The sequence below is a fragment of the Pelobates fuscus genome, chromosome 1 (genome assembly GCF_036172605.1).
Source record: "Pelobates fuscus isolate aPelFus1 chromosome 1, aPelFus1.pri, whole genome shotgun sequence".
In the NCBI taxonomy this organism is placed as follows: domain Eukaryota; kingdom Metazoa; phylum Chordata; class Amphibia; order Anura; family Pelobatidae; genus Pelobates; species Pelobates fuscus.
In genome coordinates, this window is record NC_086317.1 from 335,476,014 (window position 1) to 335,495,314 (window position 19,301).

A 19,301-nucleotide genomic window follows, 5' to 3' on the forward strand; every position below is an offset into this window, starting at 1 on the left:
CTATATAAGGAATGTACTCTATGTATTCAGTACTCAGACTTTGCTGTATTTTGGTGACGCTAGTCCCTCTGAGTCCCGATCGGTGATCCAATAAAGAATCTCTTCCTTCCTGAAGAAACCTGTGTCCATCTCTCTGTGCTTGGCTTCCGTCAGTTTCTCCGGTATCAAGCTGAAGACGCTCAGGCGTGATTATATACTCTCTGCAAAAAGTTTGTGGGAGAACTAGCAGGTGACATTACCACTTGCACTATCGTATGATTCATAAGTTCACATGGCTAACTGGCTGAATAGCTGTGTGCCATCTATCAGCAAAAACATAAACTACACTGTAATGTTTTGTTTGTTTATGTTCAAACTCTGACAATCTTGTTAATCGTAGTGTAAAATAATTAACAGTATAAATTATGTAAAACAACATTTATCTTTTTTATATGAAACTGGACTATTGGACTTCTGTTGCCTAAACAAAGGCCAAATCATAGGTGCCAAAAGTTGTGCGTTATTTTGGGGGTCGAATTATCTGGTAGTTATAGACCTAAACCTATATAACACCTCTAAATTCTGGTGGTCGACATGCCAGCATATACAGTACATTTCTATTTATTTTTTTGTTACCAACTTTGACTCAAATAACCTAAAATTGCTCCCTACTTCATTGGTCCAATTTTCTCCTCATTTAGAATTTCTGCTGAAATGTAATAAATACTTTTCTTTAGAACTGTACCACACCACATAAAATACATGTCCTAGAGGTAAGCAGTTTAAAAATAAGACCTCCATGCATATCTAAACATCAATGCCTATCTTCTTTATTATACAGATTAAATCCTAAATATGTACATGCAATGAACAACCTTGGAAATATCCTGAAAGAGAGAAATGAGCTACAGGAAGCTGAGCAGCTGCTGTCACAAGCCGTCTCAATACAGTAAGTGGTTAAAGGAAGTTAAAAGATGATTGTGGTAAATTACTCAAATGAGGCAAGGTAGTGTGTGAGACATTAGGAATTCTTATCTTTTGTTTGTTGTCAATTGTGTTTAGGCCTGATTTTTCTGCTGCATGGATGAATTTAGGTATTGTGCAAAACAGCCTGAAACAGTTTGAAGAAGCTGAAAAAAGCTATTTAACTGCCATCAAATACCGGAAAAAATATCCTGACTGTTACTACAACCTTGGTCGTCTGGTAAGTGTGCATTTAGCGAACTGCCTTTTGCTATATTTGTATGTGTTGAGTGGTTTTAAAATGGAGATAATGTGGCGGAACAATTGTTGACTTCAAATAAGAAATAAATGTGATATTCCTTAGATTATATATTTTAAGTATTATATCTACAGGAAGAAAATGGGATTGAATAAACAACATTCTTATGGCAGCGTGCTACTGTATTTTACCACACGCTAGCTGAAATACATGATATGCAAAAATCGTGCCAAATTTACAAGGTACAGAACTAGTCTTCTGATTGAAGTTAAAGGATAAGTGACATGAGCGCAATAGATGCTGTTACTTTTGGCTAGAAATGTCATTGGACTGTTGAAATAGTAAGGATGGTTTATTAATTTATTTTTATTTTGTTTAGGGAATTAAAACTTGCAGTACACACATGACAAGCATTATGTGGTAGAGCAGGGGCTCCCAATTAATTCCCCCCCCCCGGGATTAAAAAAAAAATATATATATATATAAAATAGCGCAGATTTTTTTTTTTATGTGCCGGTGTGTGTATCTGTGTGTTTGTATCTGACACACACACACACACACACACACACTGGCACATTGTGGTACACAGATACACACCTTGATACACAGTGTGTATCTGTGTGTGTGTATGTAATCTGTGTGTCAAGGTGTGTATCTGTTTGTATGTGCCAGTGTATATGAATCTGACTGACGGATACACACACCTTGGCATACAGTGTGTATCTGTGTTTGTATGTGCCAGTGTGTGTCAAGGTGTGTATGACACACACACACACAGGCACATAGAAACACACTGGTACATACACACACACATACTGACATACACACTTAGATACACACAGTTACACATACACAAACCTTGACACTCAGACACATATACTCTTTGACAGACACACATACACTATCACTGACACACACATACTCTTTTACAGACACACAAACACATACAAACTCCCTAACAGAAACACATACATTTTTTTATTTTTTTTATTTTACTCCACCCAGCCCCCCTACCTTTGGGAGTGCTGGCATGGAATCTCTGTCCCATTGGTCCAGTGGGGCTGCTGGGCAGAGCGTGCGGGTGGCGAGGGAGCAGTGATCTTTCAGCTCCCTCGTGCGCCTCTTAGTGATGCTGGAGCCAGAGTGACATCATATTCCGGCTCCAGCATCATTGCTGTGTGCGCAACGGTGCTGAGCAGGGAGATCACTGCTCCCTCGCCGCCCACGGCCATTTTATTTTTGGCGGAACCCCAATTGTGTTCTAGAGTTCCGCGGAACACTTATTGGGAAACGCTTTGCTAGAGTGTAAGAATCATGGGAGGAGTAATCTGCAGTTTTTATTAATCCTATCATAAATTACAAGCACTCATTGTTGACTAAACAAGGTATGAGAGAGCGAGAGACTCTCATCAGGACGTGCAAAAATGCAGCATTGCCTTTGACTGAATAACCATATATATTATATATTCCATTTTTCTCAGGTCTGGCTATAGTGGCCAAAATCAAGGGACTTTTCTCCTAACACAAACTATCTTAGCGTATCTTTGTAGGAGTCTGTTTCCTTGGACAAAGACTTTGGACTTTCTTGAACAGACATATAGACAGATGTCAGTCTGACCATTTTGTGTTGTGCACCCCAACAGTTTTCTTAAATTTATCTTATTATTTAGAAATAAAATATGGCTTGTGGTGCATAGCTTTTAAAATGACCAATCAGTGTACAGTACAGGCGTTAAAGTTGTAGTTTTACAACGGGTGGGGTCTGCCCAATTGTATTATAACTTTAATCCAACTTTTACTACAGCAGTAGTCCTCACATTTCTCATCATCCGCTAAACCAGGGGTGTCAAAATCATTTGCTCTGGAGGACAAAATAGTTATGGAGGGCCAAATGCATAAAATGTATATGTACACACACATACAAAAAAATAAAGAACATCTTCACTTAAGAAAAATGTAATATTTTACTCTCTTACAACTGATAAAAAGGTGCATTTCTGTGTAGTGGTGGCATTTGAATGTAGTTGTGAGTTGCATGTACTGTTGCTCTTTGAATGCAGTGGTATATTTCTGTGAAGTGTTGGTGCTTGAATACAGGGGTGTGTTATTGTGTAGCGTTGACAAAGTGCCATATGAAGTCCAATGTGACAACTAGACCAAAAAACACATGCTGGCTCACTGTCGGTGTGGAACTGAAAACTTCAAATAGTTTTTTTGGGGAATTTCTGATACTAGAAAAAGTGTATAGACAGTGTGCACATCAAGAGAGTCCAGGACAGATGTGCCTCCACAGTTTTTGATAAAGGCATTGACCAGAGTTAGGTCTCATTATGGTTTTAACATTAATGCACTCTTTACTTTTATAATGATAACCGTCCAGATTTGCATTTATAAAATGAAGAGTTGCCCTTGTGTTTTTATGTATGTATCTGTCTGTGTAAATCAAAGCCGTGTAAATTAAACCCGTTTTCCTGGCACTAGAGAATCCTGGAGTGCCCCCCTCCCTCTTGCCCCTCATGCCTCGTCGCTGAAGGGGTTTTAACCCTTCAGATACTTACCTGAATCCAGTGCCTCGGCGCTGGGTCAGACTCCGTCCACGCTCCTCCTTTTGTCCTTGGTTTGATGCTTCTATAGCACCGGTTCCCAAACCAGTCCTCATGATCCACCAACAGTCCATGATTTATGCATTTCCCTTTTTTTATTCCAATGGAGACACTGACAAAACCTGGACTGTTGGTTGGCCATGAGGTCTGTGGACTGGTTTGGGAACCACTGTTCTATAGTCAGTGGGATATAATAATAATAGTTTAGTAACCTGTATGTTTGATAAATAGTATAATAGCAATAGAGTTCAGAGGCTGGATCTTTGGTTAGAAATCCTCACATATAGAAGTACTAGAAACATTTGCAGTCTTGCCATCATAATTAGATTTATTATGATATCTGTACAGCATTGTTCACACGCTGTAACAAAATATTTTCTTTCTAAGCATCTAGCACCATCCATGTGAGTTGCCATGGTGATGAGAAACCTAAAACCTGTTTCATGTGCTATTGCACCTTAATATTAATCTCTGCAGAATGGAGCTCTGCCAGTGAATTGAAAACCTCGCCTTTGAAGTAATCAAATCTACTTCACATTGTTCTCAGTAATTTATCATTCAAACGTTTAATGAAGTCAAACAAAGGTGTTACAGTAGGAAGGGGAAATTTAGGTTGAAAAGGATTAATTTGTCCAATTAAGGCATTCCGGTACTTTGTTCATTTATGCATAGGCAAAGCTGAACATTGATATTCTTGCCAACTAAAGGTCAGTGTCTACTATACAATTTGTATAATGTAATCCCATTAAAGACCATTAGTTACAGAAAATGTGCCAAGTCAGTTTTTCTATCTCTTCCACAGGTCAAAGTACTTGGTTATTAAATAAGGCTGAGTTTGTTTTTGTTACGGTTTAGTTAACTTGACATGGTGAAAGAGTTCTAAAATCCAGCATTAAAATATGTAACTTTTATCACGTTGTTACTCCAAAATACGATTTAGATCAGGTAGCAAAAAGCACAGATTTTTTTTTTAAAAGAATGCAATAGATGAGCATTCACTATTTTAGTGAACCAGATTTTTTTTCTGTGCTATGCAAAATCTTTTAAAATTACAACCTTGAATGATGCTGACAGTTTTTTTTTGTTTTTGTTTTTTTTACACAAGCTGGCACACAGCCCTGTTACAATGCTGCCACCCACCCCGTGCGTTCCCTGTTAAGGATTAAGAAGTATGTAGGGGTGTAGAAAAATACCCCTCTCTCTCTCATTAGAGATTCTTTATGCCTGAAACTCAAGGAAGCAAGGTGAATAGTTAGTGTAGGACCCACCTTAGAGGTTTGCCTTGATGTGGCAGGTGGGCATCCATCTAATGGCCATTGGAGTTACTAAATAACCTTCATATATTTAGATATGCACAGGGATTTGGAATAGTGCACATGTAACTCTTTTTCTTTTCTTTGTTTTTTGCTGTACTGTATATGCCTATAGTTGATGTAGTGTGTGTAGGGCCTGTAGAGTATGTGTGTGTTTGCTTACAATGGATCTATTGTGTGCATCTAGTGTGTGAAGATGATCCTGAATCTGTATAAGGGGTCTAGTGTGTGTAGATGATCCAGAATCTGTATAGGGGATCTAGTGTGCAGAGTATCTCCAGAGAGTGTGTACAAGGGATGTAGTGTCTGTAGGGGATCTAGAGTGTAAGAGTGCAGTTTGTGAATGTGTTGGGAGGTAGTGTGTGTGTGTGTGTGTGTGTGTTTGTTTGTGGAGGGCAGATGGGAGCAAAGCAATTAAAAAAATATTTTTTTTTATATTTCCCTGCATTCTTACCTTTTGGTTCAGGAAGGGGGGACTTTACAACCCTGGTGGTCTGTGAACTCTAACCTACAGCTCCTGTGTCTAGAGTTCACGCTGCAAGATTCGGCCTTTGAGTGTTGCAATGGTAACTGTGGAAATGCTCTGACCTCACAAGAGGAACCCACAAGACCCGGGAGAGTTGCAGGCTTGAAACACCAGCTCCTCCTCTCCCCTCTCAAGATTTCAGTGCCTTTGGGTCGGTGAGAGAGATCTTCCCACAGGCTGGTCTTGGCACACTGCAGGGCAGGTGCTTGGATAGTGCACTGGCTGGCAGGGGAGATCCTCTGAGCTCCCCTCTGTACCTTGGTCCTTTGCCATCGCGGCCCATTGGCCGTATGCCCGATGGTCAGTCGAGGCCTGGGCATGTTTTAGCTTCATGCCTATGGTAATATTCACACTGCTGAAATTGTCCTCTGTAGTTCGTGGTGCTCGCTTCAAATGAGACTACAACTTATGATTAGCCCCTCACCTTTGACCTCAATAACCAACAACCCGGATATAGCTGGAAGAACCCACACCCACCGAACTACAGTGAGGGGAAAAAGTACTTGATCCCCTGCTGATTTTGAATGTTTGCCCACTGACAAAGAAATGATCAGTCTATAATGTTAATGGTAGTTATATTTTAACAGTGAGAGACAGAATAAAAAACACATCCAGAAAAAGCAGGTCAAAAAAGTTATAAATTGATTTGCATGTCAATGAGTGAAATAAATATTTGACCCCTTCAACTTAGTACTTGGTGGCAAAACCCTTGTTGGCAATCAGAGGTCTGACGTTTCTTGTAGTTGCCCACCAGGTTTGCACACATCTCAGGAGGGATTTTTTCCCCACTTCTCTCTATAGATCCTCTCCAAGTTATTATGGTTTCGAGGCTAACATTTGGCAACTCGAACCTTCAGCTCCCTCCACAGATTTTCTATGGGATTTAGACGGGCCTGTACATGTGCTTTCGTGAGCAGGGGTACCTTGCAGGCGATGCAGGATTTCAGTCCTTCATGGCGTAGTGTGTTACCAATTGGTTTCTTGGTGACTCTGGTCCCAGCTGCCTCGAGATCATTAACAAGATCCTCCCATGTAGTTCTGGGCTGATTCCTCACCGTTCTCATGATCATTGAAACTCCACGAGGTGAGCTCTTCCATGGAGCACCAGACCGAGGGAGACTGACCGTTATTTTGTGTTTCTTCCATTTGCGAATAATCACACCTTCTCACCAAGCTGATTGGAATGGTGGTGTAGCCCATTCCAACCTTGTGTAGGTCTACAATCTTGTACCTGACATCTGGACAGCTCTTGGCCATGGTGGAGAGTTTGGAATCTGATTGCCTCTGTGGACAGGTGTCTTTTATACAGGTAACCCTTTAAGAGACTGCTCCTAATCTCAGCTCGTTACCTGTATAAAAGACATCAGGGAGCCAGAAATCTTGCTGGCTGATAGGGGATCAAATACTTCTTTCACTCGTTGACATGTACCGTATTTTTCGCTCCATAAGACGCACCTCACCATAAGACGCACCTAGTTTTTAGAGGAAGAAACCCAGAAAAAAAATATTCTGAACAAACTGTCCCATAGTGTTTCTTACTATGGGACAGTTTGTACAGAATATTTTTTTTCTCCCCTGTCCCATAGTGTCCCCCCCCCCTCCCATAGTCTTCACCCACCCCCTCCCCATAGACTTCATCCACCCCCTCCCCATAGACTTCATCCATCCCCTCCCCATAGACTTCATCCACCCCCTCCCCATAGACTTCATCCACCCCCTCCCCATAGACTTCATCCACCCCCTCCCCATAGACTTCATCCACCCCCTCCCCATAGACTTCATCCACCCCCTCCCCATAGACTTCATCCACCCCCTCCCCATAGACTTCATCCACCCCCTCCCCATAGTCTTCATCCACCCCCTCCCCATAGTCTTCATCCACCCCCTCCCCATAGTCTTCATCCACCCCCTCCCCATAGTCTTCATCCACCCCCTCCCCATAGTCTTCATCCACCCCCTCCCCATAGTCTTCATCCACCCCCTCCCCATAGTCTTCATCCACCCCCTCCCCATAGTCTTCATCCACCCCCTCCCCATAGTCTTCATCCACCCCCTCCCCATAGTCTTCATCCACCCCCTCCCCATAGTCTTCATCCACCCCCTCCCCATTGTCTTCATCCACCCCCTCCCCATAGACTTCATCCACCCCCTCCCCATAGACTTCATCCACCCCCTCCCCATAGACTTCATCCACCCCCTCCCCATAGACTTCATCCACCCCCTCCCCATAGACTTCATCCACCCCCTCCCCATAGACTTCATCCACCCCCTCCCCATAGACTTCATCCACCCCCTCCCCATAGACTTCATCCACCCCCTCCCCATAGACTTCATTCCCCCCCCATAGACTTCATTCCCCCCCCCATAGACTTCATTCCCCCCCCCATAGACTTCATTCCCACCCCCATAGACTTCATTCCCCCCCCCCCTTACTGTCCCCCTCCCCTTGTCCCATAATTACTTACCTGTCTTGCAGCGTTGGCCGGCAGCACAGGGCGCACCGCGGTAGTGGAACTTGAATTTCATGTTCCGGTTTCCGGCGGGACTGAAAGGAAGTGCGCACTCAGCTTGGGCACACTTCCTTTCAGTCCCGCTGGAAACCGGAACATGAAATTCAAGTTCCACTACCGCGGTGCGCCCTGTGCTGCCGGCCAACGCTGCAAGACAGGTAAGTAAAGCTTCATATTCGCTCCATAAGACGCACAGACATTTCCCCTCACTTTTGAGGGGGAAAAAAGTGCGTCTTATGGAGCGAAAAATACGGTAAGTCCATATATACATTTTTTTAACATGCATTTTTCTGGATTTTTGTGTTATTCTATCTCTCACTGTTAAAATACACCTACCATGAGGGGCGGAGCCGAACGCCGACCAAGATGGCCGCGTGAGACCAGGGCTCCATGCTCGGCGGATGCAATAGCAAACCCAACTCGACCACGCACAACCGGGTACTCACTGGAGGAAAGCGACGTCGCACCACAAGGGAAAGGGGAAAGGCAACGGCTCGTCTTTTTTTGCCACAAAGACCCAGCAGAAGCTGGCGGCCGGTCAGGTAGGCCTCCAAGATGGCGACCATAACTCTGGGGAGAGTCAGGGTTCACACAATCTATCCTGCAAAAAAATGCTGGATGCCCAATCTCACAAGCTCATGGCCCATTTCCACACATCCATATCTGACCTGAAAAAAGAAATCCAAGCCATTGGGACAGGACAGAACACCTAGAAAATAAAATGTAAACCCATGCAACGGACACAACACAATGTTAACCAGAAAACAGCTAGAGGCACACCTATCCTCCCACGATACCAAACTAGCAGACCTTGAAGACCGGTCCCGCCGCAACAACCTGAGGCTACGAGGAATACCGGAATCCGTGGCGATGGGGGACCTACAGGCATTCGCTACAGGCCTGTTTCAAAGTCTTTGACCTGACTTGCCTGTCCAGATGCTCCTCCTTGACCCACAGGGTGGCCATAGCGAGGGCAGCTCCAAAATCTGCTCCCAGAGACGTGCTACTCCGCGCACACTACCACCACATCAAGGAGGAGATACTCAGGGCTAATAGAACAGCTAAATCTCTAGCTGAAGCTTACAAAGATGTCCAAATACTCGCTGACTTATCTCCAGCAACGCTAGCCACACGGCAACTCTTTACCCCAGTGACAACCGCCCTGAGACAACATCAAATCCAATATAGATGGGGTTTCCCCACCAAGCTGATAGTCACTCGCAATGGGCAAGCCACCACGGTACTCAGTCCAGATGATGGCATACAACTTCTGAGAAAATGGGATATACAACTTACAAATGCACCCCAGGCTCTCAGTGCTCTACCTCATGAGTGGAAACGAGCGAGACGCTAACCGTCACGCGCAACACATATCCTAAAGCTACTGTTGGCTCTACTTCTCAAGTTCCAATGATCTCTACGGACTTTGTTTCTCCACCAAGAGCTTTTCCATATGGTCAAGCACCCCAGGCCACGGACTGCCGAAGACAGCTAACTCAGACCTCCAGTGCAGCACGAGCACTATGTGTGGCGTATCTGCTATACACCTAACCGCACAACGCAAAGCTGGGCCTATCCACCACCTGACATTGGACTTCCTGAACCCTGCTAGAGATACCTCTGGGCAGTAGTGGATTCACACATTCCTCCACACAAGGAGATTGGCTATGCCCGGGACTATCTGCAGGGAAGCGCCCTCTCCAAGGCACCTGCCAGGCGTAACCTCAGGTTTTTCATTTTTAACTCTAGTCCAGTGTAAAATGGGGCTACGGGGATTAAGATAGCTGGAGATAGGGGGGGCACACTCCCATTACAACCCTATAAGTGGGCTTCCTATCTAGACCCCCCAACAAACAGAGACAAAGGGTATCGTTTAACTGACCATACTGGGATAACACCGCGAGGTCCCCTCCAGACAACATTGATCCCCCAATATACCCCCACAAAACTGAATGAATGCTGCTAAGGTATAATGGCCCCCATATAGTGACGGAGCAGTGGGGATGGGAGAGATAAGTGTACTGTCCCGAGACAAGTCCCAAGCCTGTCCTATAGACGGAGACAATGGAGAAACGAATAGAGATTTAGTTTCAACACAATGTAGACTTTTAATGTTTGTTAATTTGTTTATACATTGTTTATACATTGACCCCCTAAGGGAACTGGGCAACAAAATCAGTACAGTCGAATCCAATCCTGTTCGCCGGAGGGCGAATTAGACTGACTCAATGGGGTCAGCCCCGAGTCAGCCCTGAGTGTTTACCTATTCAACACGCGGCAGGTTACTCTTCACTTTCTATCTTTTCATCTTCTTTCTTCTTTTCCCTTTTCTTTGCAGGAGGTACGGCGGGTGAGGAGGGGTGGGAGTCCCACAGCGATATGGGTATATTACCACATCGCACCGAACACACATCATGCGTATAATGTTGCATAATGTTAAAGGGTTGAATACCGCCTCAAAACGACATGCTCTATACAAAGAAATAAGGCAGCTCCAAGGCGACATGGTTTGTTTACATGAGACACACTTCCGCAAATCTGACCCATGCCGCTTTGGCATAAAACAATTTCCCTATCAATTCCATGCTACCTCCGACACAAAATCCAAGGGGGTGTCCACGCTCATCAGCAGTCAGGTATCTTTTTCCTTAATCAAAAAAGTGGCAGACCCCAGGGGACGCTTCATAATAATTATAGTTCGGATTAATGACGTCACATACACAATAGCCAACATATACGCCCCAAATGATCACCAAAGATACTTTTTAATTAAGGTTCTAGCCAAAATAGACGGTATCCATCAAGGCTTCCTTATCTTAGGGGGGGATTTTAACTGCATCCAGGATCCAATACTAGACTCTACCTCTGACAAAACACCCACAAGACTCAAAACAATGTCAAAATTAGCCAGACAATTAACCGCCCTCTTCCACTCTTACAATCTCTATGACGTATGGTGGACTAAACACCCATTAGACAGGACATACACTTACTACTCATCTGTACACAACTGCTACACTAGAATATATAGATGCTACGTGAAAGGCACACACTTAACACAGGTCTTGGACTGCAGGACGGGAGACATTGAGTGGTCAGATCATGCTCCAGTAATCCTTACGATCGCAGATAAATTGGCCTTCAAAAATAAACCTCCATGGCGACTTAACGTATCGCACCTCCAAAATCCTCAATTCACTGAAAGCATGCAGACAGATATAGACCAATACTTCACTGAAAATGCCCCACCATGATGTCCACGGATACACTGTGGCAAGCCCACAAAGCAGTTGTGCGCGGCCTGTTTATAAAACAGACCGCCCACATCAAGAGAACCTCCCAGTCCAAACTCCAGAAATGGAGTGAGAAACTCGGACAGCTCAATAACCAAAACCAAATAAAATCTTCTCAACACCTTAGGAAACAAATAATGCAGACCCACAAGTTTCATGCTGAAAAAACTGAAACTATCCCACTACACTCAGGGTAACAGGGCGGGGAAAAAACTAGCTTTCGCACTAAAAGAATTGCAAGCTAAAGCCAGGATCCCATATATACACTCAGACATGAACGAAAAGATATTCTCCCCAGAGGCTATAAGTAACGAATTTGCCTCTTTTTACAAACAACTATACAACGTACAGATCAATCAGGATCAACATCACGCTACAATTAAGGAGTTCACTACCTATCTAGACCACATTAGCACTACCACGCTGTCAGCGGACGAAAGGGAATCACTGACTAAACCAATAACCTTAGAAAAAGTTGAGACTGTCATAAAAAATCTCCCAGCCAATAAAACGCTGGGCCTAGATAGACTGTCTAACATTTATTATACATTTTTTTGTAAAACTCTGGCCCCCTACTTACTTTATTCAATGATGCGGTTCTCCAATCTAAATTACCCCAGGACATGATAGCCGCGACAGTGATCACCCTACCAAAACCGGGCAAACCCCCCACACATTGCAAAAACTTAAGGCCCATATCTTTACTTAACTTGGATGCCAAAATATTCGCCAAAATCATAGCCAACAGAATGTCAGACGCCCTCACGACACTAATCCACCCAGACCAATCTGGATTTGTAAAGGGTAGACAGGGAACAGACAAGACTAGGAAGGTGCTAGATATCATGTTTTCGAGGAACGAAGGGGATAATAGTGTCCCTTGACGCCGAAAAGGCATTCGATTGCCTTAGCTGGAACTTCCTTGAGGGCAGTGTTGAAAAAATCTGGATTCCCGGACGAATTCCTGTCCGCGGTGCTAGCGCTATACAACATACCCACAGCAAAGGTGCTCTATGGAGGCTTCATCTCCGACTCCTTCGCCATCACCAATGGGACGAGGCAGGGTTGCCCGCTGTCTTCCCTTCGGTACGTCATGGCCCTCGAGCCACTGGCGACCCAAATTCGAACCCACCCTGGCATACAGGGAATACGCATAGGACAAACTGAACACAAACTCAGTCTATTTGCTGACGATGTCCTCCTCACCATCACACAACCTAACATCTCCCTCGCGACACTCAGACGTTTTGGCAGAATACAGCAACTTCTCATACTACTAATTAAATACGACCAAAACACAAGCCATGACAATTAACCTGAACCACAAGACGACACACAGCCTCAAAACACACTACGAATTCAACTGGAGAGACGACTATATAACATTCCTGGGCATAAAACTGACAAAGAGCCGACACAACCTAATCAAAGCCAACTACCTCAGGGTGGCCTCCGACATCCGCTCTAGCATGGATAAATGGAAAGACAAATTCCTCTCCTTGCTGGGCCGAGTAGCAGCCTTTAAAATGATGCTGCTGCCAAAGCTACAATTTCTGTTCCGCTCCCTACCAGTGGAGGTCCCAAGGCCCTACTTTACCCAATTACAAAGACCTATCGACAGGTTTCACTGGCCGCCGCAAATCATGCATTCCAAAGGCCACAGCCACTAGGAAGCTAGGGGACGGGGGAATGGGTAGACCAGACATCCTAGCATACTACACAGCCACACTGCTCAGTCACGCCATTGCAGCTCAATACACACAGAACCAACCACCGTGGGTAGAAATTGAGTCACACTGGTCCCTGGCAGAGGGGATCTCTTGCCTATTTTGGACACCAAAGCCCCTGCGACCACAATTACTAAACATATTGCCCACCACGGCCCTGATGCTAAGGACATGGGATGGCAAAAAAGATAGGTTCTCGTCCTGGAGTCAGATCTCGTTAGCTACACCACTTAAATGCTTCAAATACTACATTCCCACCTTCGACAGCAGGGGATGGGACGCAGGGGAATACAGTTTCTCCACCAAATGTGGAGTGGGGAGGGCTTGACCCCCTTCCCCAAATTAGTCCGTCACCGGACCTACCCAACACAGGCTGCCTACCATATTTGCAGCTGAAAACCATTAACCAAGCAGGATCTCTCAACCCGCCAACAGTACAAACCATGACCATTATGGAGAAAACGTGCGCAGGACTGATACCAAAAAAGAAGGTAATAGCGACATGTTATGATGCAATTCTGAGGGATGGTAAACTCCCTATGCCTAAATATACAACGGACTGGGGAAGAGACCTAGGCCGTACGATACCTGACGCTGCATGGACTGGGGCCTTCAAGGTACATAAAAAATACACGAGATGCAATTCCCACTTAGAACTGATACGGAAAATAGCCACCAGATGGTACTTAACACCAGCAAGGTTAGCACATATGTTCCCAAACACCTCGGACAAATGTTGGCGATGCACCATAGGTAAAGGAACAATGCTCGATAATCAAACCCTTCTGGGAGGGAATAGCCAAGCTAATTGGGGAAGTATTACACAAACCAATTAAGAAATCAGCGGAATTCTTCCTGCTGTTCATGTTTCCTGAACAACTCACAAAACAACAAGGGACCCTGGCATTCCACATACTGATAGCAGAGAACTTGCTATTAGCTAGGAGATGGAAATCCACTATAGCCCCCCCATAGGGGAAGTGATCCAACCGATATTGCTTAACGGCCAGTATGAAAAGATGGCTAATGAGAGTTCTGATAGACACCACAAAAAAAAGCTGACTGCATGGGGCAAATGGAATGAATGGCTGGAGGGGAATGCATATGTAAGTACTGCAGCCCCAGACATATCAACCCCATGACAAAGGGGATCTGTAGTCACAATAGGAACCTTCAACCTACATAGCCTGAAATGAGCAAAACTCACAGGGACACTCGCCAATGCCACCTACCCCCAGCCCAACCAACAAGACCCACAGTGGCATTATACCTGTCTTAAGTAAACCCTCCTTCCTATACTCTTTCTCTCTCTTTCTCCTTTCTATAGGAGTCCTTACATCCAGCCCAGAGCTGGAATTTCCCGGAAAACCCGGTGTCCACAAAGGCAGCACTACACAAGATGTTAAAGCACCCAAACGCAGCTCCATAGTAGTCTTCAGGAAACCTAGACACGGCACACCCACTAAACTCCTTCTCCAAGCTGGGCAAGTACCGGAGAAGGGCCTCCCCAACAGCGGACGCAGCCCACAAAAGGCAATCAAAGTCAATGAACACTCAAAATAAAGCGGCAAAAGCTGCCTCGCCTACAAGGAGTGACCCAGCTCTTGCCCCGGAGTGGCAGAACTCGCAGAGACCGACCGAGAATGCGACGGAACATGAGGCCCAAAATGGCAGCGGCGGCATTTCGACCACTCCGGAACAGCAGCAGCCCGCGACCACACCAAATGCAGAACTCTCTACCGGCACTATACATTACCTGCCAAGCGGGTCGGATTTCCACACCAAGACTTTTCTCTCCTGCACTTCTGGTCCACAGGGAACGTAGCTCAGACCATCGCACTGGGAAGCCGACGAGACCCTGCAGGGCATAGGCTGAAGGACTAGACCATGGGGCAACTGCACAGACATCAGGACCGTAGCCTCCAACAAGGATGCACATAACACACAATTTAAAAAATGGGTCCATCACACACAGCTATACAGACCCATAGCTGTGTATAGGCATACACCACGCACCTAAACCCACTGGGCCTTCGCAACCGCGAACAAGCACCTACACAATATACCTACCTATATGCTTACCTCAAGTGCTAGTTAGTGCAACCAGAGCTCACTCATATTACAGATACTGACCCGCTGACACTTGGACCAATGTTTGTATATCTTAACACCTATTATAAAATAAAATAATTGGATAAGTGTAGCTCCAGCTTTTTCCTATTATATTGTATTTATATGCTGGGTTCCACTCCCATAGTACCTTGAGTTGTTGTTTTTTAAATATAGGATATCTATTGAAAATCAATAGGAGTTTGCAGGACTCTGTGGAGATGGTTGCAATATAATTACCATAAATAACAAAATAACCAAATGGTATAACAAATGTATCAGCTGTTTGTATCTATTCTTCCCATATGAGGGCAAGAAGGATGAAAAAAATCAGCTGGAAATAAATAATCTAGTAAAGGTTCCACAATATATGTTGACCAGTACACTTGAAGATGAATAAATTAGGGAAAAATTGCATGTAATCCCACTGTAGTAGAAAACGAATTTTGTCAATTATACTGTGCAGCCGACAGATTGGTTAAAATATGCACGATTTTATTTAACAACAATTAACTGTCAAAGACTCACACATAAAATATAAAAGACATTAAAAGTTCATGGGAGTTCCCAAATATGGAGAGCAACTGCTGTCTGGTTAAAGTTACGAGTGTCCAAAGAGATGTAAAAATCTTTTCTCACCGGCCGGATGAAGTCAGATGTGGACCTCCTCGTGTTATGGACAAACTTGCTGGCAGCCGCGTGCGTTCCACTGCGGCTCCGGTTTGCGTTCCAGCTTGCTCTCCTGGGACTCAGAGTAGAATGCCGCCTTACGCGTTTCGTGATCCAGAGATCACTTCATCAGAGGATGGCATTCTCGGTTTTCTCAACTGTTAAGTACATTCTGGTCTAATTGTTTCATTGAAACAGTAACTCTTTCTTTGCTGGAGCATATTTCATTTTGGTATCGAATTAGTACTACATAAATCCTTTAACATTCTTTATACAATTATCATAGTAGCATTAACTCTTTCTCTGCTGGAGCCTGTTTCATTTAAAATCAAATTTCTACTACATAAATCCTTTTATATTCGTTATAAAATCCATACACTTCAATATTTTTCATTATCAGTAAAATGAATTAAATCACTTTGTATTTTCAATGAGACAAGTATCAATCAGCCCATAATTACTTGAAAAAAACGACGAAAATTTAGTTAATTAAATGCTAGCATTGCTTGAGCATATCCTATCATAAGTCAAAAATAATAATGTTTGGAAGATTATGCATTGAACAGAAGTTTATCTCTATGAGTGAGAAGCAGTAAAGTACAAGAAATACAAATGGGAGATAATTAGAATAAAATTGGATTTGAATCTGGAAATACAAATGAAAATATAAATAAAAATATAAATAAAAATAAAAATAATAATAAAAATAAAATAAAATAAAAAAAAAATAAAAAAAATAAAAAAAAATAAATAAATAAAAAATAAAGTAAAATAAAATAAAATAAAATATAATAAAATAAAACATAAAAAATAATAAATAAAAATAAAAATGAAAATAAAAATAATAAAAAAAATAAAAATAAAATACAAATAGATATAAAAATGGACTACATTAAAGATTCTTAAAATGTGATATACTGGAAAATGTAATCTAAAAATTATTTACTCATTAAAAATGAATAAAAATAGGGATACTTTTGACATAATAGCTAGTTCTCCTTTCGATGGTTTTCTGAAAAACATAAAAATTTCTCGTTATTGTTCCATCCTATCATAAAGGGATATAATGATACTAAAAAGTATACATATTCATATAAAAAGTGATAAAACATATTACAAAAATGCATTCAATTCAAAATCAATATTGAGTCCTAATGGTTCCAGACTATTAAGTTTAAAAATCCATTTAGCCTCAGCTCTATCCAGGGCTTTCTCTGGATCTCCTCCTCTCCAATGTACGTTGACTTTCTCAATAGCTAAAAATTTGAGACCTTCTGGATTATTTGAATGGAAATTGGAGAAATGTCTTGAAAGGTTATGGGTGCTTAATCCTTTCTTAATATTCCGTATATGCTCACCCAACCTTGTTTTAAATTTTCTTTTGGTCCGTCCCACATAGTGTCTTCCACAGGGGCATATCAGGAGATAGATCACACCACTCGTATTACAACTCAGAGTTGTTCTGATTTTAAAATCCTCATCTTGTTTCATGTTTTGAAATAGTTTAGTTGTTGTTGCCTGAGTCGGGTTATTCTTGCAACCCAAACATTTGCCACATTTGTGGAAACCCACGTTATCTAGATTTCCACTCTTTTGTTTTATGTCTTTAAGTGTTGGGGCTAGCATATTTTTAAGATTGGGTGCACGTGAGTAAATGACTCTAGGTTTTACATCTAAAGTAGTGCCTAATACACTGTCCCCCTTCAGAACTTTCCAGTGTTTATTCAAAATGTTCTTTATTGTTCCTGCTTGGTTACTAAATTGGGTTATGAAAGCTGGGGTTTCACTGTCAATTTTCCGTGGTTCTTGCCTAGTTTCTAAGGTTGCTTGTCTCGGCAATTCCAGGGCTTTCTCCATAGCACTAGTTAATCTTCTTTCATCATATCCTTTGTTCCAGAATTGTGTTTTCATCTTTTCCATTTGGATTTTACAAACATCCAATTCTGTACAGTTGCGTCTAATACGCCTAAACTGTCCATAGGGTATATTGTCAAGCCATGTCCTTTTGTGGTGGCTGTTCGAGGGAATAAAGCTATTGCAATCAACGGGTTTGCTGAAGGTTTTGGTACAAAGCATCTCTTCTTTAACATATATCTCCAGATCCAGGAATTCAACTGAGGTTTTAGAGTGATTAAAAGAAAACTTCAAATTATAAGGGTTAAAATTTAAATACTCCTTAAAATCTTCCAATGACGAGAGGCTTCCTTCCCAGATGAATATGCAGTCATCAATATAGCGTCGCCATAGGACCAGGCTTGCGCCGAATGGGGATTTATTCCAAATGAACTCCTCTTCCCATTTTCCCATAAAGAGATTAGCATAGCTCGGCGCAAACCTGGTTCCCATGGCGGTGCCCTCTATCTGTAGGAAAAACCTTTGTTGTGCCCAAAATGAGTTGTGACTTAGGATAAAAGCAATAGACTGGACAAGAAAGCTAATCTGATCATTTTGTAGTTCTGAGTACTTGGCAAAAGAATGTTGGATGGCCTCACACCCTTGAAGATGTTGAATCACTGTATATAAGGACGTCACATCTGCAGTGACTAGGATGTATTCCTTTTTCCATTTTATAGTTGACAGCGTATTGATTACTTGTGTTGTATCTCTCAAGTATGACTGTAATTGGATCACCATAGGTTGGAGAAATTGATCTACATATTGGGACAGATTTGATGTGAGTGAGTTTATTCCTGAGATAATGGGTCTCCCAGGGGGTTTGTCGAGGGTTTTGTGGATCTTTGGCAGATGGTAAAAAATTGCCGTTCTTGGATATTTGCAGTATATAAAATCATATTCTCTTTTGCTCAGAATGCCTCTGTCTTTCCCTTCATCTATTAATTCAAGGAATTCTCTCATGAATTGTTTCTCAGGATTTTCTGTCAGAGGTAGATAAGTCTCCTGATCATTTAATAGCCTTGCAGTTTCTGCCTCGTAGTCTGTAATATTCATAATTACCACTCCGCCTCCCTTATCTGCAGATCTGAGGATTATCTCGGGATTTTCCATTAGTGACTTTAACACTTGTCTTTCTTTCCGAGTCAAATTATCTTTGTCTTTCTTACTCATAGTTAGATTCCTCAAATCTTTTTCGACCAATCTTTCAAATACCTTGATATTATCACTCTTCACATGTTGTGGGTAAAATATCGATTGGGGGTGGAGGTTTGTGTGGATATACTCTTCCTGTTCATTTGTTTTGGTATATTTGTTCTCCAAAAAGAATTTTTTCACTGTTAGTTTTCTGATGAATTTGTGGAGATCAATGAAGGTGTTGAACTGTGAACTCTTAGCATTGGGGGCAAACTTAAGACCCTTCTTTAATAGAGTCATTTCTTCATTACTCAAATTAT

General features: G+C 42.7%; 1 protein-coding gene across 6 annotated transcripts in view; it reads left to right on the forward strand.

Annotated features, from left to right (window-relative positions):
- TMTC4 (transmembrane O-mannosyltransferase targeting cadherins 4) overlaps positions 1–19,301 on the forward strand; it is a 115,180-nt gene that overhangs the window by 73,402 nt on the left and 22,477 nt on the right. For 5 of the 6 annotated variants that reach the window (XM_063425305.1, XM_063425314.1, XM_063425329.1 and 2 more), the window contains 2 exons: positions 821–928; positions 1,042–1,183. In XM_063425305.1, the coding sequence (XP_063281375.1) occupies positions 821–928; positions 1,042–1,183 (250 nt within the window). Of the gene's footprint in view, positions 1–820; positions 929–1,041; positions 1,184–1,335; positions 1,425–19,301 lie in introns of those variants that run through there. The other variant, XM_063425341.1, reaches the window with a different exon arrangement.